The 24,167-nt window shown below is 46.8% G+C and overlaps 1 protein-coding gene across 1 annotated transcript; it reads left to right on the forward strand.

Moving 5' to 3' along the window:
• The first annotated feature begins 464 nt into the window (after positions 1 to 464).
• Pla2g4d (phospholipase A2 group IVD) lies at positions 465 to 23,357 on the forward strand. The gene is made up of 20 exons (XM_005316912.3): positions 465 to 527; positions 4,377 to 4,449; positions 4,640 to 4,776; positions 5,321 to 5,452; positions 6,127 to 6,167; positions 6,524 to 6,566; positions 7,879 to 7,942; positions 8,342 to 8,478; positions 9,461 to 9,571; positions 9,699 to 9,736; positions 9,897 to 10,032; positions 10,382 to 10,518; positions 12,267 to 12,489; positions 19,233 to 19,350; positions 19,725 to 19,862; positions 20,103 to 20,210; positions 20,353 to 20,547; positions 20,805 to 20,971; positions 21,525 to 21,711; positions 22,624 to 23,357. Exons 1-20 carry the CDS (start codon positions 483 to 485, stop codon positions 22,848 to 22,850), a joined length of 2,457 nt encoding a protein of 818 aa, XP_005316969.2. The 5' UTR covers positions 465 to 482; the 3' UTR covers positions 22,851 to 23,357.
• The last annotated feature ends 810 nt before the right edge of the window (positions 23,358 to 24,167 follow it).

Below are 24,167 nucleotides of genomic sequence, written 5' to 3' on the forward strand. Positions count from 1 at the left end.
CTGGTCTCATTATTGCAGCTTGGACTCCTGACTTCACAGAGCTGCCAATGGGTTCTGTCCTCTTATCTGGTTTCAGACACTCACCCCATCACCCCTGGTGGCTTGTCTGACTCAGATGGGAGGACAGTTTCCTTGGCTTTTCCCCCTGCCCCATCCTCTGCCCTTGGCCTCAGGGGAACCAATCTCCCATCACTTCTCCTGGGACTTGTCTGCCTGCCCCTGGCTGCATCTGTTACACCTATAGGTCCTGGTGCCCTGCCAGAGGTTTCTGGAGATGCTGGTTGGCCCAGCCTCTTGGGGAAGAAAAGAAGGGCTGACAGAGTGACCTAGGGTGGAGTCCCATCCTGTTTATAGAATTGTGACACTCCTGGGGTTGGCAGATTCACAGTTGGAACTATTTTACTGGGACAGTTCCTGGCACTCAGCTAAGGAGCCCGCATCTTGGCAGGGGCTAGGCCTGGAGTGGAGTTGAAAGGATTGGCATGGAGAGTCTGTCACCTGAGGGACGACCTGACCATCCTCACCAGGTAGTGGTATTTGCTGAGCCCATGGGCACCAGTCAGAATAGGGCCAGGGGCCATTGTGCATTCTGAAAGCAGGGTGGCTCTGGCTTCTGTGTAGACTGAGATAGAAGGTGCGAGTGTCTGTGCTTGGGGATGTGGAGTGTGTGAGTTGGTGAGCAGCACCATAGAAGCAGAGGCTTGGCCAGCAGAACCTCCCTTCTCTACCATGAGTGACCAGGCAGGCAGTAGCACCATTGGTCCCTTCTCTTTCTCCTCCCAGATGCATATGCTCCACATCAGAGAACAGTGGCTACATGTTACAAGGGTGAGCTACCAGGCTCAGAGTCTACTGTCTTAGGCCAATGGACTTCCCAGAACTGGCTGATGCCCTTGGATCACCCTGTGTGTCTTAGATTTTCAGAGAGCCCAAATCCCCATCCACTGCTGATTATTTATTGGGTCCAAGAACTGGGAGGTGGCAGGAGGCCAAAGTGGCCTAGAGACTGCTTGCTCGGCCCCACCATGTGCTTCCCCTCAGTCTAGATCACTCATCTTTTTCCAGGGACCAAGGCCAATAGGATTGGTTCCTCAGGTTTCCCCTTGTAACAGTGATTATAAGGCAGGCTAAATGTGCCAAGGTCATTGTCCAAAATCCTTTGCCTAATTCCCAGACCTTGATGGGCTGCTTCTCACTTTGGTCCTGAGACCCAGGACTGAGTTGTATCTAGACAAATAGCTCCTGACTGGGGCTCCTGGGAAAGACTTGGTCAGGGCAGCCTGGACCCATGGAATCTTGAGTGAGATAGTGAGAGTACCCTATCACTGAACAACAATATCCATTGCTCCATCCTGAGGTCTGGAGGATCTTTCCCCAAGACATGTATCAGTGGAAACATTCTTATGGGGCCTCGGGAACCAAAGTCTTCAGGGTGGAGGTGGGCCCAGTAAGCCCCAACTCCATCACTATTTCCCATCAGGATCCCCATGTCTCAGAACAGCCAGCTATGGAAGTTTCTGAAATGCCATCCTTCCAGCTCATCTCCCCACCCCCCCACCTCATCCCCCCTCCCCACTCACCACCCCATCCCCCAACCTGCTCTGGGTCTAGCCCTAGAGATAAAAGCAAAAGCCCCAGACTAGAGAATCTGGGAGTCTGCCTTATTCCTGGGAAGCACCTTACTTCTTGTTGGTGTTCTTAGGACTGGGTCCGTAAGACCAGGTCCTCAACACACAGGTTGTAAACCCCCTTGGCAAGTGAGACCCAGGCATAGTTTCACTGACCTTTTTCCTGGAATGGGGGGCCTGGAGCCCACACTGGTGGCAGCAGTTTGGCTGGCAGAGAAGGCTGGGAACCAGGAACTTGTTCTGGGACATGCCTCTGTGTGGTCTGGGAGAGTCAACTCAGCATGACTCCGAAAGATATAGGGCCCAGGGCTCTGCCCACAGTGTCCATCATCTGCTCTCCAGCCTCCTTCATATTTCCCCCAGTCACTGAGGTCCAGCAGTTGAAAAGGACAGGACTGCTCATTCTCTATTCTTGCCAAACACTTAGGATTATGGTCACAGATACTAGGCACCCTATTCTGCAAGGGCTCAACCCATTCAAGCTCCCTTGAGCCACACCATCACCATGGGCAGGGGTCAGTGCTGAGCCTCTCACAAAACTTCCTGGCAAACATGGCTCCTGGGCCTTTCTAGGGAGGACCAGTCATTGTAATTATTGTCACAATCTTAGCAATGGTCACAGAGGTGAAGAAAGTTGGGGCTTCACCCAAGGAGAATAACCCCCTGGGGTGTGGGGCTTTCTGAGGTTAAGAAACTTAGTGATTGGAGGAAGAAATGGACAATAATACTAAAATTGGGGATGGTGACTTATTGGCTGGAAATCAAGCAAAGAGGACACTTCTCAGTAGCTCCAAATAGCTTTAGAGCAGCCCACAGGCTGTGGACTTGTGGAGTCTTGGCCTCGCGGAAGGAGCTGGGAAGTGAGGTCTGGCTACCTGTGTCCTTCCTCTGTGTTGGAGTTTCAGCAGGGCCCTAGGATCATCTCAGTCATGACCTTCTCTGTGGCAGGCAAATGGGGAATGGAACCGAGTGTCTAAAATGTCATAAATCCCTTCCAGTTACACCTCTGCCTTAAAGCCCATGGGGTTGAAATGTTGCTGGTGTCACTGGAGTTAAACCCCAAGAAGAGAGAAATGAGTCTACCTTGCTGGGGGATCACATGTGCTCTGCTGAAATGACAGGGACATTCAGCATGGAGTGGGAGAGGGAAGATTCGAGGGCAGGGCCAGAGTCAGGAGATGCTCTGCTGCAGCCCATTGTCCTTTATGGTTCTCTGTGGGAAACAGAGAGTGGGGTCCTCATGGCACAGAGCTAATTCCTAGATGGCAGCATCCATGCAAGGATTAGTTCCTGTGGGCATGGAGACCAGCTTTAGGCAGGAAGTGGGGCCAGTTGTGGAACACAGTCAGGATCCAGCTTTGGTTTCTCCATACCACTGTTTCCCTGCCACCCAATGCCACCTGTTCACATAGAGGTACCATGCTGCATCTGCCTCCCTTGGGTAGGAATAGAAGGGGTGGGAGTGAGGAGATAAGGGTCCTCCTTACTTAGTATAGGTCTACCCTGGTGGCAGAGCCCACTGAGTGGCAGGAGTCTCAGCCTGGGATTTTCTTGACATAGGGAACTTCAGTGGGTTCTCTTTCAGGGCTACCACATTGTACATCTCCAGGGCTTACCATTTCATATGCCTCCATGCGAGTGGTACCCATTGAGGTCCTATCACCTGTGGCCCTGCAGAGTCCCTTCCTGGCTGGGGGCAGACCTGTAGATTCCCCTGGGCAGGTGATGCCCATTCTAAGGGCCTTTCCTGGGTAGACTCTTCCTGCTGAGGTCAAACAGTGAAGAGTTGATCCTCTTGGTCAGACTCCTTATTAGGATGATGCAAGGCCAATGACCTTCCTTGGGGTCAGCCCACAGTCCTGCCAGGCCTGTTTGAATTACCTCAACTTGTGAGGCCTAACAATCAGAGGTCAGTGCAGGGTGCCCAGACATAGGCCGCTGAACACCAGGATAAAGAAACTCGAGATCCCCTAAACCTAGCAGTGCCAGCCTCAGCCGTGCCCTTCTGCCCTCTGCTTTTCTTCTTGCCACCCATTTGCTGCTCATCTTTTTTGCCCCTCCATGTTCTGCCCACTCATTTTCTTTTCCCTCATCACTTGGGCATTTCTTAGGCCCTATGTGGCCTCCTGAGCATCTTCATACACAATGACCCTTCACCCACAACACCTACTTCTCACTGTGCCTGATGCTCTTGGAGTTGCCTAATTCACACCCAAGAAAGCACAGATAGGCTGAGCTCCCTGTTAGTCCCAGTAGATATCACAAGCCACTGGGCTCCAGGTCTCAGCCTCCTTTGAGACACTGGCCTAATTCCTGTCCAGAGGGCTGAGGGCAGGATGCTGGGAGGCAGGTCATGTTCTTCACCAAAGGGCTGTCTTCCCTGGGAGCTCTGGGTGTGGCTAACCCCAAACTGATCAGTGAGGTGGCTGCTCCTTGGCCCTTGCTTTGTCCTCTACACTTGAAATCCTATTCCTAAAGGGAAGAAACGATCCCACAAACTGCCACCAAGGTGGTCTGCTGTTCCCTGTAAGCTGCAATCCAGAACCATTAGCTCCAGGACAATGGTAGACAAAGGTTATCTGGTCCCAAGAGGATGTTTCCAGAAGGTCTGGCAGTCTGGCAGCATCACCAAGTATGGGAAGATTGGTGGGAATGTGTCTGAAGCCAGGGACTTGGGCAGCACAGCAGCTCCTGATTTGAGTAACAGAATGAGCAGGAGAGACTCAGTAGTTTGATATTTCTCTCCAGGGGGAGGCCTCAGCCTGCTGGCAGCTCACTGTGACTGTCCTGGAGGCTCGGCGGCTGCGTGGACATGACCTGTGTGAGTCTCTCCTGGGCTCCCAAGGGTGCAGGGAGGATGGGTCGCCTTGAGAAAGGACCAGACAAGTACCTAAGGGTTGGGCTGAGCAGCCCACAGCAGCCACTGGGGTCTTAGTAGGAATCTGGCAAGGCCCCCTGGAAAAGGATGTGAGGACTTCTCTCTCTTCTGATGGTTCTCTTGACATTGGCAGTGAGTGAGGCAGACCCATATGTGATCCTGCAGCTGCCAACCGTTCCTGGAACAAAGTTCAAGACCAAAACAGTCACCAACTCCAGTCATCCTGTATGGAATGAGACCTTCAGTTTCCTTATCCAGAGTCAGGTCAAGGTAAAGGCGATGGTACTCTTTTTGCCAGTCACTTGCAGACAGGCTAGACCCCTCCTTCTGCAGGGAGGGTTCTTGGGGTAAAGCATATCTCCTCCAGAGCTCATGCAGGGAAACTCTGGGAAGGATAGTGTCTTTGTGCCCCCGTCTGTTTGTGCTGTAGGTGAGAGAATGTATGAAAAAATGAACAGTCCTTCTACCCCCGGCTACAGGATAAACCAGCAAACTGCTGATCCTCTCTAAGCCCATCTATGTTGTGAGACAGTCAGTGCCCCTCCTAAAGGGGTTGCTGTTGGGTTAAAGGAGGCACTGCATTGTGGACTATAGGCACATTGCCTGCAGGAACTTGCCTTAGGTACACAGGGAACCAGAGTGGGGAGAGAGTTTCTTGATAGAATTTGATTTTTTAAAATAAAAATAAAGATTAAGAGGGGGAAATCAGGAACTTTGCTTGAATTCCTTATACTTCTTTTAAGTTTTACAGCTCTATGTGAGCTCTTGGTGCTATGAGTAGATAATACGCTAAGTTGTTCTTTTGGGCCCCTAGAATGTTCTAGAGCTGAGTATCTGTGATGAAGACTTAATCACGAAGGATGACGTCTGCTTTAAGGTTTTCTATGATGTCTCAGAAGTCCTCCCTGGCAAGCTGCTCAGGAAAACCTTCTCCCTGGATCCCCAGGTGGGTGGGGAGTTCAGGATGAGATCCACTTCTTCTAGCTCCAAACTGAGGAAGTTGTTCAATTCCTCCCACCTAAGGAATGTTGCTAGGTTGAACTCATCTATAAAAAAATGTAAACAATCTCCCAGAAATATTTGCATTTTAGTAGAAAAGGAACCACTTTAGCTGTGCAGTTGCAGATTGAATTACCCAATTCAGGAGCTTTAGTCATCTGGGAGGAAGGTTTGGGAGGTGAATTTGCTACATCTCTCAAAACACAGCTCAGTGCAACCACCTCAGGGCACTTCCATCACTCCTGCTCATGGAGCCCAGGGCCTGCTCTGTGAAGGTCTTGAGGCTCTTCCTGCAGCAGGCTTGGGATAGGGAAGTGCAAAGTTCCGGGGTCTCCTCAAGAGGAAGAAGAATTAGGCCTGGACATCTTCAATCCTCCTTTGGCCATGTTCCTTGTCTTCCTCTTCAGCCTGGCCTAAAGCTTGGGGACCCAGAAGAGAGGGAGACCTGTTCTACAGACTTACTATTGTAGATTACGTGAGCAAGGAGCCCTTCTTGCCCTATCCTCAGTTTCCTCCCTTGTAAGTTGGAAATAATTGTAAAAGCATGCTCCCCTTAGAGGCTGCTCGAGATGGTTGTCAACTATAATATGTTCCTGACTTGCTCATCCTCTTTGATTTCAGAGACAGGAAGAGTTGGATGTGGAGTTCCTGATAGAAAAAATGTGAGCAATATTTCCAGAGAGTGGCTGAGGACCCCTCTATTCAGGGAAATGGCCCTGACTCAGACCCTCTTGATCTGTCCAGCCCAGTCGCCCCTCATCTCCTCATCCCTTCCAAAGTGGTCCTAGAGAATTGAGGACAGAAAGCCCAAATTTCCCTTGGCCTGCTCTTTCCTCTCACCTTCCATTCTGCAGAGGGCTCTCTCCATCACCCTAAATCTTAGCCAGGATTTAAGAGCCTGCAGCATCACCCTGGGAGAACTCACATGGGGAGGGGGGATTCTCGGCAACCAGGGAGAACCAACTCAGGATGCTTTTGCCTTTGCGAGGCCAGACTCTAAATGGTTTGACTTTTCTAGGTCCAGCTATCCAGAAAACCTCATCACCAACAATGTCCTTGTGGTAACCACCTTCCCCGGGCTTAGGAAAGGGGCCCGATAGCAGGGGGCAGGGTGTGGCTGAGAAGGAACAAGGCAGGGGCAGGGCTTGTAGTAGACCATCCCCAGCCTCTCAGCTAGATGGTCACCTGGGGCCATGTGGCTTGGAGACAGTGGTCACCTGGAGCTAAAGGTCACATGGAGAGCGGGGAGGTGGGCTCTGCTGAGAGGAGGTTTTGGTCCAAGATTTAATGGTTGAGGGATTGTAGGGGAAATTTTAGGTACTTTCTGAAGGCGTTTAGTCATGTAATGAACTCCAAGTTCTTAAGACAGAGTCAGAGTTCTTCCCTGGAAGTCCTGGTGAAATCCTGCAAGCCAGGCCCACCTTCAGGTTGTCAATTTTGAGGTCACTGAGATTCAGAGGGAGTTTCCAGTATAGTGTGCTTCCAACCTAGGCAATCAGGTCAGTCAACTCCTTCTGGAGACCTGGGAGGGTCCTGGTTCCCTCTTTCCCAGCAGCAAGCTCACCAGAGTGCAGTGGACAGGAAGGACCACAAGGTGGCGAGTTCCTCATGAGAAGTTCTCTACTCTGTGACCTCAGCCTGGCAGCCCTGGAAAGGAACTGGAAGCTAGAGTCCTAGGATCAGAGATGGTGCCTTGGCACAAAATCTAAGGAGGCTCTCACCCTCAAATGTGTGCAAGTGTCAGTTTGATGAACTAGATGACTTTTTTAAAGAGTACACACTAACATGAAGTCATACCTATGGTAACTTCCCATTCTCTGGGTGCCAGAACCCAACAGTGGGTTGGTAAATTCAGCAATTCTAGGGAGAGGGCCAATCACAAGGATGGGCAGGGCCATTGCCAGGGTGCTTAACGACAAAATGCCAGGGCAAGTCCCTTCAGTGATGACAGGAGGCATTCTAGTCACTCCTGGGTTCAGTGTTTCTTCATCACCCCACTGGTCATCCCGTGGCCTGTGTCTACATGCGCTACTTGGGAGTTGTTGTAGTGGAAGACAGCCGCCAGGTCAAGGCTGCAGAGAAACAGAGAAGAAGGACCTGTGCCTGGGAGCTGGGGGCTTTCAGGGGTTCCATAATTTCCATAAAGTCAGGAGAGCTGAGGTGGGGTGGAGGTCTCCTGGCTGCTGTGGAACTTCAGGCTGAGCAGTTGCAACAGATCTGAGAGGGAGTGAAAGGCTCCTGTTTCCAGGCTCATGCCAACCCCTCTTCTTGTTAGTGTGTATTGGATTTAAGACAGTGGGGCTTAGAGGGTTGAGGTTGAGGAGGCCTCAGTTTACCCTGCAGAGCTCCTGCCCATGATGTGGTCTGCCCCAGGCCCGAGAGCTGTCATGCTTGAATATCTGCCTGGACAGAGCGGGGAGTACAGCACTGACTGCAGGTAAGATCTGCTTGGAACCAGGTCTGGACTCTGCCGGGAACATGGTACCGAGGAGGGCTGGAGAGGGAGTGTCAGAGAGACAGACACACAGGGAGAACTGCAGAGGGCAGGATTGAGCAAGAATAGAGCGTGCCTCTGCCTTCTTGACCACAGGAGGGCAGCGTGTCTCCTCTGGGGGGGAGATGAGCCACTGAACTGAATGAGAACATGTCACAGGATGTGGGAATCCCATGGGGGTTGTGAGGTCCAGCAGGCCCAAGAGGACCCTTTTCAGAATCCTGCTTACCACGTTCCAGCCTCCTGGACTCTGCCATACCCAACCAGTGTTGCTGGTTTCCCAGGTCCTAGCTGGTTCCAGGCTCTTGTTCCCCATATGCTAACCGCTCACTCTCTCCCTAGGACAGGACAAACTGGAATTGGAGCTGGTGCTGAAGGGGTCATATGAGGACACACAGACATCCACCCTGGGCACAGCCCCTGCCTTCCGCTTCCACTACCTGGCAGCCCAAGATGCAGAGCTGAGTGGGCACCTGAGGGTGGGTCTCCACTCTCCAATTCTCCTGACAACTCCAGCCTTTAGCCAGCTCCAGTTATTCCTGGCCTTCCTCCTGCCAAAGCCAGGCCCCCTGTGACCTTGTCGGCCTTTCCCAGTTAGGCACCCGATCCTTGGAAGACAGTGAGGATTCGCAGGGACTGGAGACTACTACAGCATGTCAGTCTTTGAACCCTCCGGTGACTTTTCTATTTTCTTAGAATAAAATTTGATGTGTAGGTCCACAAGGCCCTGCGCAGCCTGGCCCCTGCCCACCTCTGCTGTCTTATTTTGTTCCATGTTCCCTTTGTTCATGATCCTCCAGCCATACTTGTTTCCTCTTCCTTTCCCAACATGCCACATGCTTTCCCTGTCTTCCTCTGGTTCCATCCAAGGGGGTGGCCTCCACCCTCTCCTCCTCCTTCATATCTCAGTTCAAATTGCACCTCTTCAGAGGATCCCTCCTTGACTCCCCACCTCAAACAGACCCCACGTTTGGTTACATCATATCACACTGCTTATGTCCTTCACAACACTCATTAACATTAGTTCATTGCCTGTTTCTTTATAAAATTCTAAATGTGATTCAGTGAGACCAATGCCTTTGCACTAAATATTATCTATGATGACAATGATGATGATAATGATGATGATTTGGTACCAGGGATTGATTCCAGAGTGCTTAACCAATGAGCCACATCCATAGGCCTTTTTATTGTTTATTTTGAGTCAGGGTCTTGCTAAGTTGCCGAGACTGATCTCAAACTTGTGATCCTCCTTCCTCGGTCTCCCAAGTCACTGGGATTACAGGCATGCACCACCAAACCCAACTAGCCATGATTATTTTATAAATATTAGTAATTATAATTGTTACTAGTTTTATATTATCAGAGAGGGGCTTAGGCTATCTTGTTTGCAGTTAGATACTCAGAATTATCAAATGAGTGAATGAATGAATGAACAAATGAATGAATGTTTCCCTCCAGAGTTCCAGAAGTAGTGGATCGAATTCGGACAACTCATCTGGGCACCTCACTGTGCCCTTGAAGTCCTTGGCCATAGGGAAAGAGGTGACCATCAATGTTCCTACAACAAATGTAAGTTGCCTCAACTGGATTGGAAGTGCCAGTTGAATGAAGTTGAAAGAGCCCAAGACCCCAGGGGATACCATGTCTGGCTCAAGATCTGGGATATTCTAAGCAGGGTCTCTTGCTTTGATTTCAGGCTCCAGGAGTGAGGTTGCAGCTCAAGGCAGACAGCTGGTGAGGGGCATTCAAATCTGTGGGGGCAGTGAGGGAAGGGGAATGCTGTGGATCTTGGGGTTGGAGCAGAGAGATTATTTGGCAGCTCATTGTGGAGATAGTCAAGCAGTAATTGAGCCATGGATGGTTCCTCTGACCCCCGGATCCTGCACTGCTCTAGCCCTAAGGAACTGCCTGTTCGCCTGGGCTTCGATCTGTGTGCTGAGGAAGAGGCCTTCCTGAGCAGGAGGAAGCAAGTGGTGGCCAAGGCCCTGAAGCAGGCCCTGCAGTTGGACAGAGACCTGCAGGAGGATGAGGTTTGGGGGTATAGGAGAGATGTGGATGCACATACTCTGGACTGGCCTTAAAGTAGTACCTGATTCCTATGCCCCCTACAGATAATCCAGTACTAGAGAATGGATAGTGCGGGTGTGGGGGGAGATGTGGGCCATGCCTAAGTGCCAGGGTTCTTGCTCCATAGGACTCTGACCTGGGCTGAAAGCTGTCCCTTCTTGGGTAAGGGTTTGCCCTAGCTCTAACCCTGACTCCAGTGGTCCATGAACACAAGGCCCCCTCCCTGAAGACAGGGAGCAGGGTGGATTCCTGGGTAAGGAAGGAGGCACATCATCCTTGTTGTTGTTAAACTAATCTATATCTCTGTTCCAGGTCCCTGTTGTGGGCATCATGGCTGAAGGAGGAGGGACCCGTGCCATGACCTCCCTCTACGGCCACCTATTGGCTCTGCAGAAGCTGGGTCTCCTGGACTGTGTGACCTACCTCAGTGGCATATCAGGTGCTACATGGTAAGGGCAATGGGGGCTGGAACAGCAGAGGTGGCCAGGTCCCAGAGGGAGGCTGAGTGGATGCTAGAGGAGTCTTTTTGTTGTTGTTGTTGTTTTGTAGTTGTAGATGGATACAATACCTTTATTTTATTTATTTATTTTTATGTGGTGCTGAGGATCCAACCCAGTGCCTTACACGTGCCGGGAAAATGCCCTGCTACTGAGCTACTATCCCAGCCCCCAGAAGTAGCCTATATATGGGAATGCCAAGTGGGTATGAGTAGTATGATCATCAGTAGTAAGATGTGACAGGGATCCCTCAGCTTTTTTAAAAGGTAGAGACAGATGTATATGGAAGTGCTGTCATGTAGCGGAGGGAGATGCAGGAGGCCCCTCCTAGATGCTACCAAGGCACTGGAAGGTTGCTGATCCAGTAGGAGCTGGGTTTGATCTTGGCAATCCCACATACAGGCTTGGGCACTCTTGAACAACTTCTTTCTTCTTATTCTTAGTTGGCTTAGTCCAAAATGGGTGTGCATATGCCATAGAATTGGAATAGACAGCCATGTAAAACATTTAACCTAATGCTTGACACATGCCAGGAGCTCCAAGTTGGTGGATCTTTTTTAGGTTTCATAGTTATTACCTGGGTTAGTACACATAACACTTTTTGAGGTAGTTTCTCTTCTTGCTCATATGTGATAGAGATGAGAAAACTGAGGTTAAGAGATGCTGTTTGACCTGAAGATAGCATTGTCTCCCTGACCCCTCATCCTTCCTATGATGTTAGAAGTTCACCTCCTTGAGTCTCATTAAAATATGACTTTGAGGGCCTGGGGTTGTGGCTCTGAGGTAGAGCACTTGCCTAGCATGCATGAGGCACTGGGTTCGATCCTCAGCACCACTTAAAAATAAAATAAAGGTATTGTGTCCATCTACAACTAAAAAAGAAAAAGAAATGTGACTTTGAGGAGGAAAATAGGAATAAACTTCCGGGGAGTTTAGATGACAGCTGTTGACAAGCAAATTCTCAAAGGGCTTGAGGATAGGTCTGAAGATGGGAGGGGTGTCTAGTGCTGACCAACATGGTAGTCACTAGCCATATATGGTTATTGACTTCTTGAAATAAGGCTGGTTCAAATTAGGATGGGGCTGTGGATGTAGCTCAGTAGTAGAAACCTTGCCTCACATGTGAGTAGGCCCCTGGTTCAATCCCTAGTTCCACAGAAACAGAAAACATTTCATATTTGTAACACATCCAAAATTTGGATGTTACAAATACAAAATATATACTGCATTTGAAGATTTGTCTTGAAAAAACATAAATTATATAAATAACTTATCCATAATCAACTTACACTTTGAAATAATACTTTTTGCATATATTGAATTATTAAAATTAATTTTTACTGGTTTATTTATACTTTTTTAAGAAATTTAAAACTACCTATGGGGTTGGGGTGTGGCTCAGTGGTAAAGTGCTTACTTAGCATGTGCGAAACTCTGGGTTCCATCATCAGCCAGCACTATACAAGAAAAAAGATAAAGAAAGAAAGAAGAAATGTTAATTAATTACATATGTATCGTTCACGTCATATTAATATTCATCATCATTGATCTAGAAGAAGAGAAATCCCTGATAAAACATTTCCAAATTTGCAGATCCTTGGCAGTAGGAGCAAGGTGCTGGGAGTATATAGAGGGTGGGAAGGAAGAGCTGTAGTGCCCCATTCTGGGTCCCAGCATTGTCTTGCCCCTTGTTCTCCTAGGGCAATGGCCCACCTGTACTGGGATCCTGAGTGGTCGCAAAAGGACCTTGAGGGACCCATCAGCCATGTCCGGGAACATCTGACCAAGAGCAAGCTGTCAGCCTTCTCCCCAGAGCGCCTGGAGATCTATCGCAGAGAGCTGCAGCTGCGGGCTGAGCAGGGCCACTCCACCACAATTGTGGACCTGTGGGCCCTGGTGCTGGAGTCCATGCTGCATGGCCAGGTAGATCACATGCCCAGATGGGCAGAGTGGGTGCAGGCATTTCTTTTTTTTTTTTAATATTTATTTTTTAGTTGTGGTTAGACACAATACCTTTATTTTATTTATTTATTTTTATGTGGTGCTGAGGATCGAACCCAGGGCCTTGCATATGCTAGGCGAGTACTGTACCACTGAGTCACAACCCCAACCCGGGATGTGGGCATTTCTTAAAGAATCTGGGAATCACATCCTGTGTCAGTATCTTTTCAACTTTGGAATGCTACCTTTCTGAGTTAGACTTTTCTTCAATTAACTGCCATGTAGCAGAAATTTCTGGACCTCCTAAGGTCTGGGGATAAGTCAGGGTCAGTTAAGCAAACAAAACTTTTGCATTGTTTTGAGACAATAAGATTTCTAGAACCACTTTTTAAAAATTTATACTGCAATATGAAATGTTATCATTTTTCCTTATCTTCAGATAGAGTTAAAAGCACAGACTTTTGAACCAGATTCCCTGGGTTCTAATTTAAGTGTATTTTACTTTCTGTGTATCATTAGGCAAATCACTTAACCTCTGTCTGTTTTCTCTGTACAGTGGAAATGAGAACAGTATTTTTTCTCTTGGGTGTGTTGTGAGCACTCAATGGCATCTTGGCATAAAGTAAGCACTAAAGGGTTAGCTCTTATATGTCTTTACTAGTATCCTAACAACATCAAGACAAAACTGAACATATAAATTTTGGACCACAATGTTTCTTCCAGAAGAATTTAATAAGTTAACTGCTGGATCTCCCATTAACTGATACAATTATTAAAATTTAATTATTCTTTTACATTTCTGTTTTATCACATATAATTATCTGAAAAAAGTTTCAAATGGACTAGAAACAACTAAAAGACAAAAGTGTCTTTTAATATGCAAAACAAAAAGTAAACTGACTGGGGACAGGCGCCTGTAGAGCCTGGGCTTAGCATGCACAAGGCCCTCGGGATCAATTGCCAGCACCACAGAAGAAAAGGGAACTGTCAAGGATATTAATAGCAGAAAGAAGGAAATGAAGTCACTTCAATTTTTTTCTTTAAATTTTATTCTCAGCGGCAAGCACAATGTTGCTTAGAAACTACAAACCATTCTTTTGTTATTTTAAAAAATATTTAGTATGCAAATATCAATATTTATATAAATATTTATTATTTAAGTCTTCACACCTAAGAAAATGAAGGAAGCACAGAACAATATAATGAATATGCAGGATCTCACCAACCAACCTAAGAAATGAAATGTTACAGATAGAGTTGAAACCCCATGTCCCCTCCCCCATCCCATTTCCCTCCCACACCATCACGTCATCACATGCATATCTATAGTTCATATACTTTAGTCTATTATATAATCACATATATTTAATATACTTTTATTATACATTCTTTTATTACATATGACTTTAATACATGTACCCTTAAGAAAGCACAATATTATTTGAGTGAACAACTGTGTACAAGAATCCTTATACAGATATGTTAGAGATTCTCTAAGACTCTAAGATATATATCCAGCAGTTGAACTATAGAAACATTGAGTCTGTATACCTTCATCTCTCCTAGCTGTGCTAGATTGTTCTACAAAAGAGTGGTTTTAATTCATAGCCCCACTATCTGTGTATATTAGTTCCGTTTTCTCTACCTCTTCTTCAGACTTAGATTTTTTTTTTTTCATCTATGGGTGTAAAAGCAAACTTCAGTGTACTTTTGCATTTGCTTGACTTTTAGTGACACATCATATTTTCAAGTCTATTTATCATTTGGGTTCCTCTTCCATAAATTGTCTCCTAAAATCCTTTTCCAATTTTCTATTTTTAATATCATCTTTAGAATTTTTTCAGTATTCTGGATATTCATATTCTTCCATATTTTTTGGGGGGTACTGGATTTGAACCCAGGAGACTTTACTACTGAGCCACATCCCTAACCCTTTTAATTTTATTTGGAGACAGGGTCTCACTAAGTTGTCCAGGGTTGACCTAAACTTATGATCCTCCTGCCTCAGGCTCCCAAGTGGCTAGGATTACAGGCATGTGCTGCCACACCTGGCCTAATATAAGTTTTGAAGATCTGTTTCTTACAAATAGGACTTGAATTCAACCAAAATTTAAGTGTTATAGGGACAGGGCCCACTTTATTTCAGATGGATCCAAACACCCCCAGTTTTGTGTACTGATTTTTCCCCTCCCATCATTGGCATTAAGACTTCTGTCACATCGGGTTCCTATAATCATAGGACTCGTCCTGAGCTCTCTATTCCATTCTCATAGGACTTATTATCTATCCCTATGCCAATAGCACCCTGACTCAACTATTGTAACTTTCTGATAAATCTTGGTATTTACTAGGGAAAATTTACCCCTGGCACCTTGGTTTTTCTTTAGAATTATCTTGGCTACCCTTGGCCCTTTGCTCTTATTACTACATAAAATAAATAGTTAATCAAGTTTCATGATAAATGTTGCTGGGATTTTGGTTGACACAGCATTGGATTTATAACACCAAAATAATTACTTGAAATATTTTTTATTTTATTAATATTCTATGTCTTCTTTGGATCTATTGTTTAAGATTCATATTCAGATTTTTGTTTTGTTTTGTTTTTATTGTGTGTGCTGGGGATTAAGCCCAAGGCCTCATGTATGCCAGGCAAGCATTCTACCACTGAGCCAAATCCCCAGCCCTTATTTATTTATTTTAAATTTTGAGATAGGGTATCGTTGAGTTGCTTAGGGTCTCGCTAAGTTGCTGAGGCTGGATTTGAACTTGTGATCCCCCTGCCTCAGTCTCCCCAGCTGCTGGGATTATAGGAGTGTACCAATGCACTCAGCTTCCCAGTTCTATTTATTTATTAATTAATTTATTTTGGGATGGAGTCTCGTTAAGTTGCCCAGGCTGGCCTTAAACTTGTGATCCTCCTACCTTAACTTCCCAAGTAGCTGAGATTTCAGGTGTGCACCCCTGCTCCCGCTCATATTCAGCTTTGAAGGTTTTTTTTTGTTTTGTTTTAACTTTTTTTTTTTAGTTGTAGGTGGACATAATACCTTATTTTATTTATTTGTACATGGTGCTGAGGATCGAATCCAGTGCCTCACACATGTTAAGCAACTGCTCTACCACTGAGCTATAACCCAGCCCTGAAGGTGTTTTATTGACTGAATTTTCTGCCTGCCGGCAACAACTAATTACTATAATGAGGAGAAGCTTGTTTTAACAGCTCACTTCACAAGGGGCTAGGAAATTTAGTATGATCCCAGGCTATAAAGAGGATTTCTACTTAATCACCACTTGATCCTCTAGCAATGTCTTAATGTGTGGTTTTATGTAAAAGGTTTATAGTCATTTTCAAAAAGACAAAATTTATTTCATTCTTTATTGTTCACAAGAATAAAAACCCCTGTGACATTATTGACCATGTATGTATTTTTTGAAATGAGCACCTATGCTGCTTAAAATTTTGTCCCCATATAAAAGTTTTTCAATTTATTGTTTCCTTTATTTTCTTAGCTATCATGTTTTACCTCTTAATGATAATTTATTATAATATATTCTTGTTTGTTTGTTTTGGTACTGGGGATTGAACCCAGGGGTGTTTTACCACTGAGTCACATCCCAGCCCTTTTTACTTTTTATTTTCAGACAGAGTTTCACTAAGTTGCTTAGGGCCTCACTAAATTACTGAGGCTAGCCTCAAATTTGTGATCCCCCTGCCTCAGATTCCTGAGTTGCTGGGATTATAGATATGTACCACCATGTCCAGCCATTTATGATTCTTAAAATAATGTTTTATTCAGACAATTTTAGCATTGATTTCTAATTTTTATAAGTCTTTAGAGAAAGGCAGTTATTTATTACCTCTATAATATACTAATCTAAGTATGAGAAGTCATTGTGAAATATCAGAAAAACTTCTTTCAAGACAAATCCCAATTTCATTAATATCAAGTATTATTAGGGAAGTATCATATCTTGAAACATTACTCAGAATGAACTTGTCATTCTACTTATGTCTAAAATATTGGTTCAGTTCTTATAACAATCTACTACAAAAATGTACCAGTTATGCTGGGGGTGTAGCTCAGAGGTAGAGTGCTCGCCTAGTATGTGCAAAGCCAGACTTTGATACCTAGTCCACCCCCGACACACACATACCAGTTATAATCAGTGCATTTCAAACTAGTTATATGTGTGTGTGTAGGGGGGTACTGGGGATTGAATCCAGGGGTTCTATACCACTAAGCTGCATCCCCAGCCCCTTTTATCTTTTATTTTAAGACAGGATTTTGCTAAGTTACTTAGGACCTTGCCAAATTGCTGAGGTTTTCCTTGGACTTGCAATCCTCCTGTCTCAGCCTCCCGAGTTGCCGGATTACAGGTGTGTGCCCTCATTCAAACTACCTCTTTAGATTTTTTTCCTTTATTTTTTGCTGGCAAGTCTTGAACTGCTTAGAAGCTTCTTACCATTCTAAAGGAGAAACTCCTAGTTTTTCTCCTATCTTCTCCTGAGTGAAGAGGTTTTTACATATTTTTCTGCAATCCTCAACAAAAAATTTTACACACCCTTTAGTTTACTATGTACACTGCCTAAACCAGATCAACATATTACCAAGCACCACCATTTCCAGTGGGTACCTTGAGTTGTCAGAATGATGTTCTGCAGCATTGGGGATACTTACTTGGAAACTATGGGGCTAGAGACCAAAAATCCTATGCAGCTTAGTTGTAACTATCACAGGGTATCCTTGGTGCTGTTTTAGTAGGTGTAAGGGTTGCTTACCCTTTCCCAAAACTTTCTCTAGGGCAGAAATTGTGAAACTGTAGTAAAAAGCCATTTCCCCCCTCATTATACATATAAAAAGAGCAATAAACAGTATTGCTAAATAAAAAGACATTAAGCTGGCAAGAATGTGCATGCCTGAAATCTCAGCCTCAGGAGGCTAAGGTAGGAGTATCTAAAGTTTAAGCCTCAGCAACTTAGAAAGACCCTTCCTCAAAATAAAAAATAGAAAGAGTTGGGGATATAGTTTAGTAGTAAAGCACCTCTGGGTTCAAAACTCAATACCATAAATAAATAGATAGACATTGAAGCTGATGCTGCTACACAGCTAGACCCCAGCTACTCAGGAGGCTAAGGCAAGAGGATTGAAATTTGGAGGTCATCCTGGGAAACTTGGTAAGACCCTGTCTCAAAATCAAATTTGAAAAAAGATTGGGGATGTAGCTCAGTGGTGGTAGTAGAACACTTGCCTTGCATGTACAAGGCCTTGAGTTCAATTCCCAGTATTGCAAAACAAAAAAGACATTGAGAAGGGAAATTGCTGATGTTAGTCAACTCTTACCCTCCCAATCACCTGGACACATTCACTCTGCAGCACTGACTTATTGATGTTGTTGAGATAGCATCACCTACAGCAGGAGCTCAGGCCCTGTTTGGGGATTGTTCTGTGGATTCCCTCTATAACTCAAGTTATATTGGGTACCACTGAAGAACTGGGGGAAAGATGCATGAGTTGACACATGAGTGCTTTTGTCAAGTGACAGAGGACTATCAGGAAGGAGGAAAGACACTACTTGTGCTAGATTTTTGCCACACTTATGGGAAGGAGACTTCTTATTGGGTAGGCTGGGCTAGACTCTTGGGACTCAATCTCACTGATCATCAGAATCCCTTGGGGAGGTTTTTTAAAAAGATAAATTCTGAAGTGACTTCTGATAGACTGATTCTCATACAGGCCCGTCAAGCTATGTGTTTAACCTGCTTTATAAGTAAATTTGGATATAAGGGCTGGTATGGTAGGTTGGGAGCTTCTTAGGTCTCAACACCCTTCTACACTAAAAAGCCTAAGGCAGGGATGACATGTGCCATCCTGTCCAAAACAGCCCAGGGCCAACAGCCCCGGCCTCATCTGTGGCAGTACCATTCTTGTCAAGGCAGGGTTCTGGGCAGCTGCCACCATTCACCTTTCACCTTGAGGGAGTTTGAGAGGAGCCCCATGTACATCTCTGAATAGAATGTGAACTTTCTGTATCCCTAGAACTCAAGGAGGCTCTGTGGGGGCTCCCCCCAAAAGCAAGCCATGGTCTTTGCCATCAGTGACAGAGCTTGGCATTTTATTAAAGAGAGGGTTAGAAACAGAAGGCAGGAATAAACCACAGGGTACAACCTCATGCTGTGCAAACAAAGCAGGAGAGGAGGAGGAGGAGGAAGAGGAGGAGGAGGAGGAGGCAGGAATGCCAGGAAAATATCTGGGAAGGGCTGAAACTTGAACCCTAAAAGGGCAGCAAGTCCCCTGGCATAGCTCAGTGTGTACTAAAAGGGGATTGTGGTGTGCTTTCTGGAAAGCAATGTGTGCATGCATACATGTGTGTGTCTTTGTGTCAGTATTCACTTCTGCTCCATTCATAAATCCATAAAGACCAGGAGGCACAGGGTGTGGGGAGAAGGACGGTTGTCATTATAGTCTTCCGGGAACGGCCCTCCTGGGAGATAGGCAGTACACAACCTGCAGAGCCCTACATGGCCACCTTGCATATGGGCCTGATGAGGACATGGGGACAGGAATGGGAACTGGGTGCACATACCCACCATTCCTCCCAAATCCCAGTGAAGCAGCCACCTCCTCACCCCCAGCCTGTGTTCCTGTCCTGCCCTTGTCCTGGTAGAGTTGCTGCTTTCAGGGTGCTCCCACCCTCACTTGGGTCCTCATGTCCTCCAATCCCAGGTTGTGGATCAGAAGCTGTCAGGACAGAGAACAGCACTGGAGCGGGGTCAGAACCCTCTACCTCTTTACTTGAGCCTCAATGTCAAAGAGAACAATCTGGATACCTTCGAATTCAAGGGTACAGTCCTATTCACTCCATCCTCCAACACTCACACTCCCCAAATCCTCTGCACCCTGAGAATCCCCAGAGAATTCAATCTAGAAACTTCTGTGCAGATTGTACCAGCCTCTGGAAGGGTGGTGGTGCTAGTAGGCCCAAGAGTCTGCCTGGGGTGCTCCCTGGCCTTGGGTGGGTCTGGTGTTTGAACATGCAGATGGGGTAGGATGGGGCCGGTTAACCTAGGAGTCTGCATTCCTCATGTTTCCTGAGTTGGTGCCAGTCAGGAGGAAGGCTGAGGCATGCCAAGGGGCAATATCTTTGACCCCTGCCAGAACTCGGCCTCCCTCAACCCACACAACTCATATTTCTGCCTCTCCTTCCTGCCACATTAGAGTGGGTTGAGTTCTCCCCCTATGAGGTCGGATTCCTGAAGTATGGAGGTTTTATCCCTCCTGAGCTCTTTGGTTCCAAGTTCTTCATGGGGCAACTGATGAAGAGGCTCCCTGAGTCCCAGATCTGCTTTCTAGAAGGTAAGGAATGGTCACTCTGCAGGTTTCTTCCTGGACATAAATCCTGCAGCTCAGGTCTGGGCAGAGCCCCAGGGTGAGGGGCAGGGGTTGGGCAGTGGGGAAGAAAAGCCATTGGAAGAAAAGCCTTTTTCCAGATCCCATTTTCCATCTACACTCAAGAGTGCGGACCGCTGGCTTCCAGGTGGAAAAGACAGGGAGCAGGTGCCTAAAAGCTAACCTCTCTGTGGGTTTGGTCTTCAGGTATCTGGAGCAATATTTTTTCCCTAAACTTGCTGGACACCTGGTATGGCCTCACCTGCTCTGAGGGGGACTGGAAGCAGCACATTAAGGACAAGATCCAGAACGTAGGTAGGAGAGGGGACACTGAGGGAAGCCCAGGATGAGGCTGCTTCCCTTTAGATATGGTTGAGGGGATGGAGTGCCTTGGGGGAAGAAGAGCTGGACATTTCCAGGCCTCTCAGCGGAGTAATGTTTGTTCCTCTGGCTGCAGAGAAGGCACCTGTAGCCTCCTCTGCAACCTCCTCATGGATGGAGTCCTCCTGGCTGAAGTCTGGATCAGCACTGGCCCAGGCATTTAAGGGCTTCCTGACTAACAGGCCACTCCACCAGTGTGAGGCCAACTTCCTCCATGGCCTCCAGCTGCACCGGGACTACTGCAACCAGAAAGGCTTCTCCACCTGGTCAGGTAAGGAACATAACAAAGTTGGACTCCTGGGTGAGGATGGGCCATGGTTGTTGACTGAAAGATGCTTGGGGGTCACAGCATCCACTTCTGGTCTGTAGTCTGGAGAAGATCCCATTGAGAGGTCTTGGGAAAGGCTGGGGTGGCATGTGCATTCAGGGAGTGACACCAGATATAAGGAAGGGACATGGAGGTGAATGTTGTTGGTGGGCTACTGTAGCAGGGTGGCTGCCTCTGACTGTCACTGCCTTTCTCACCAGACTTCCAGCTAGACCCCATCCCCAGTCGACTGACCCCCCAGGAACCCCAGCTCTGCCTGGTGGACCCGGCCTACTTCATCAACACCAGCTTTCCTTCCTTACTCCGGCCCGGTCGCAAGATGAACCTCATACTCTCCTTCAACTGCTCCCTAAACTCACCCTTCGAGGTGCTTCTGGTTGCCCCCTGGGGACCCAAGACCCTTTGTCCAACCAAGCCAAGATCCAGGGGCAAGCAGCAAGGCCATTGAGCTACTGCCCTACACCAAGGAAGGGAGAGGTAGCAAGCTGTAACCCACAAGTCCTTCCAGGGTCCTGAGTGGGGAAGGACTGCAGTGGTGATGGGGTCCTGGGCTCCCAGGACGCCTGCATGGGTCAAATATCACCACACCAAAGAAAAATAACTGGACAGAGCTAGGAGGAGAAACTGGGCATCTCCACATGCAACCCCACCTCCCCTGGGGACTTGGTAATGCTGGTATGCATATGTAGGTCACCTACTGAAGTCCTCTAGGCTCTGGGACTTGAATAATCCAACAGTAGCAATCCAAATGGAGGTAGAAGATGCTGGGTCTACATCCCACCCAAAGATTTGAACCCCTAGAATCCTCAGACTCTCTCTGAGGCACATGCAGCTTAGCTGGGCCATGAGCAGGACAGAACCAGCTGGATGACTGGTGATGTGGGTTGATGGGTTCTCTGAGCTGCCCTCTGTTCCTCCAGGCGCTGCAGCAGTCGGAGCTGTACTGCAAGGCCCGGGGGCTGCCCTTCCCCCATGTGGAGCTCAGCCCTGAGGACCAACTCCAACCCAAAGAGTGTTACCTCTTCTCAGACCCCACCTGCCCCGAGGCCCCTGTCTTGCTGCATTTCCCACTGGTCAATGTTTCCTTCAAGGACTACTCAGCTCCTGGTGAGATGGCCTTTCCTCTACCAGCCAAGCAGCCTGGCCCCTTGAGGCCCTGCCCCAGTCACCAGGGGAGAGGGAAGAAAGTCTGCCCTGAAAAGGCTCAAGGCCTTGGATAGATACCTCTGGCCTTGGTGGCTGACACTCACATCCCCGCAGCATCCTCATGTCACTGTGCAGATTTCCTTAGAGTCATGACCCCAGGCTCCTTTAGCCTCCTCTTCCCCCAGTACCTATAGATACCCCTGAACTCCTCTAGTCCTGCTCCGGGCAGTAGCTGGGAGCATAGGTCACTTGTCCTCTTTTTTATGCTGGGCAGCCCAGGCTGAGGCCCTTTCTCAGGAAACTGGGCTTCTTCTCCTCAATGGCCTCCAAATCTAAACACTTATCACACTTTTATTTCCTCCTCCCATCAACTTGTCAGAGTTTATTTCCTTTGGGTGGGAAAATCAAATTTCTGTCTCAGTGGGTTATACCCAAATTTTTAGTTCCCACCATAATTCTAAATCTCCCAGCTTTATTCTTAACATGTTCAGCCCACATCTTGGAATTCTAGAGAAATTTTCTCTCTCAACAAAGGCTGGTTCTTACAAAGCCAAAGCTCTATTAGTTTCCACCATTTTTTAACCTAATTGACTTTCTCGTTCTGGCTGTTTCCACCTTACCCAGAAGCAACACAGAGCTGTACTGTGGAGCTGCCTGAATAGTGGAAGAAGTGTCATGCTACAGAGAATTTGGGAGCAGGAAACTCCTCATACTTAAAAATAGCATTCTACCATTTACATTGATATTTTTGGGCAAAAGGCACAGAGAACTGGGGAAAAAGCAGCCCTCCACTATATCCTATTCAAGGCTTAGTTCTGGCCAGCTGTAAAGGCCTCTGGTCCTTCTCCTGATGCCCCTTCTACCCCTGGGCAGGTGTCAAGCGCAGCCCTGCAGAGATCCCTGCTGGCCAAGTGGATGTCACCAAGGACACCTCCCCCTATGCCCTGTGCAACATGACCTACAAGAAGGAAGACTTCGATGGTCTGCTGAGGCTCAGTGACTACAATGTGCAGAACAGCCAGGCTGCCATCCTGCAGGCCTTGAGGACTGTTCTGAAGCGCAGGGCCCCTGAGGCCAGGCCTTCAAACGCACAGATGTAAGACTGCTCAGGAACTCCAAGACTCCGAGGGCTACATTCTGACCCTCTGAAGGCTGGGAGCTTAACCCAGTCTGCAAGCTGGCCGTAGCCACAGCTCTCTGGCTGAAGTTCTCAGCTCTCCTAGGCCGGGGCTACCTCACTCAGGTCCTGTTCAGGGCAGGCTGCATCCCACCCACCATTCTCCCTCATGTTCACAGCTAGCTCAAGAGGAAGTAGAAAGAAACTCTACTAGGCCAGTGTGTAGAGGAGCTGGTCATACCAGACAAGCTTTCACAAGTAGTTACTTTAATTCCTGAGCAGGATGGATTTGGGATGGCTTTAGGCACTAGGAATCAATCTCTCTCTCTCTCCCTCCCTCCCCACCCGCCCCTCTCTCTCACACACACACACACACACCTGCCCCCTCCCATTCAGTATAAAGTCTTGCACTCATTCAAGTTTATTCTTAAGTATTTTATTATTGATGGATTACAAATAGAACTGTCTACTTCATTTCTTTTTCAGATTGTTCATTGCTATGCTCTAGAAGCACATTTCATTTTTGTATATTGATTTTGTATTTTGTAATCCTGCTGAACTTGCTTCCTAGCTCTCATACTTTCTTATATTCCTTAGAACTTTCCATGTCATCTGCAAATGGAGAAGGTTTCACTTCTTCTTTTTTTCTGATCTGAATGCCTTTTATTATTATTTTTCTTTCCTAAATGACTGGAACCTCCAGCAGTATTGAATGAATGTGGCAGGAACAGACATTCTTGTTTTGTTCCTGATATGGGATGAAGGCATTAAGTCTTTCACCATTTAGCTGTGGGTTTTTCTTACAAGTTCTTTATCAGATGGAGAATTTTCCCTTATATTTCTAATTTGTTGAGTGAGGTTTTTTTTTAATCATGAAAGGTATGAAATTTTGTCAAGTGATTTTTTTGTGTGTCTATTGAGATAACCATGTGAGTTTTGTCTTATATTCTATTCTTTTTCCACTCTTTTTTTTTTTTTTTTTGTGGTGCAGGGGATTGAACCCAGGGCCTTGTGCATGTGAGGCAAGCACTCTACCAACTGAGCTATATCCCCAATCCTCACAAATTCATTTTTAACAACACTGATAGAATTTATTGGCATTTGTGTTTTATTTTATGCAAGACATTTTATGTTATTTCTCTTCATTCTTCCAGCTGCCTAATATGTTAGGCAGTGTTATTATCTCCATGTTATCAGTGATGAAATTCAGGAGTGAAAAAGGAAGAGAAGCTTCTTCTTACTTGGTCTGCTGGGAGCTGAACTGGCCCTGGCTGCTGGCCATGGTACCCTCCTGATGAAC

The sequence above is a fragment of the Ictidomys tridecemlineatus genome, chromosome 5 (genome assembly GCF_052094955.1).
Source record: "Ictidomys tridecemlineatus isolate mIctTri1 chromosome 5, mIctTri1.hap1, whole genome shotgun sequence".
Classification (NCBI taxonomy): Eukaryota; Metazoa; Chordata; class Mammalia; order Rodentia; family Sciuridae; genus Ictidomys; species Ictidomys tridecemlineatus.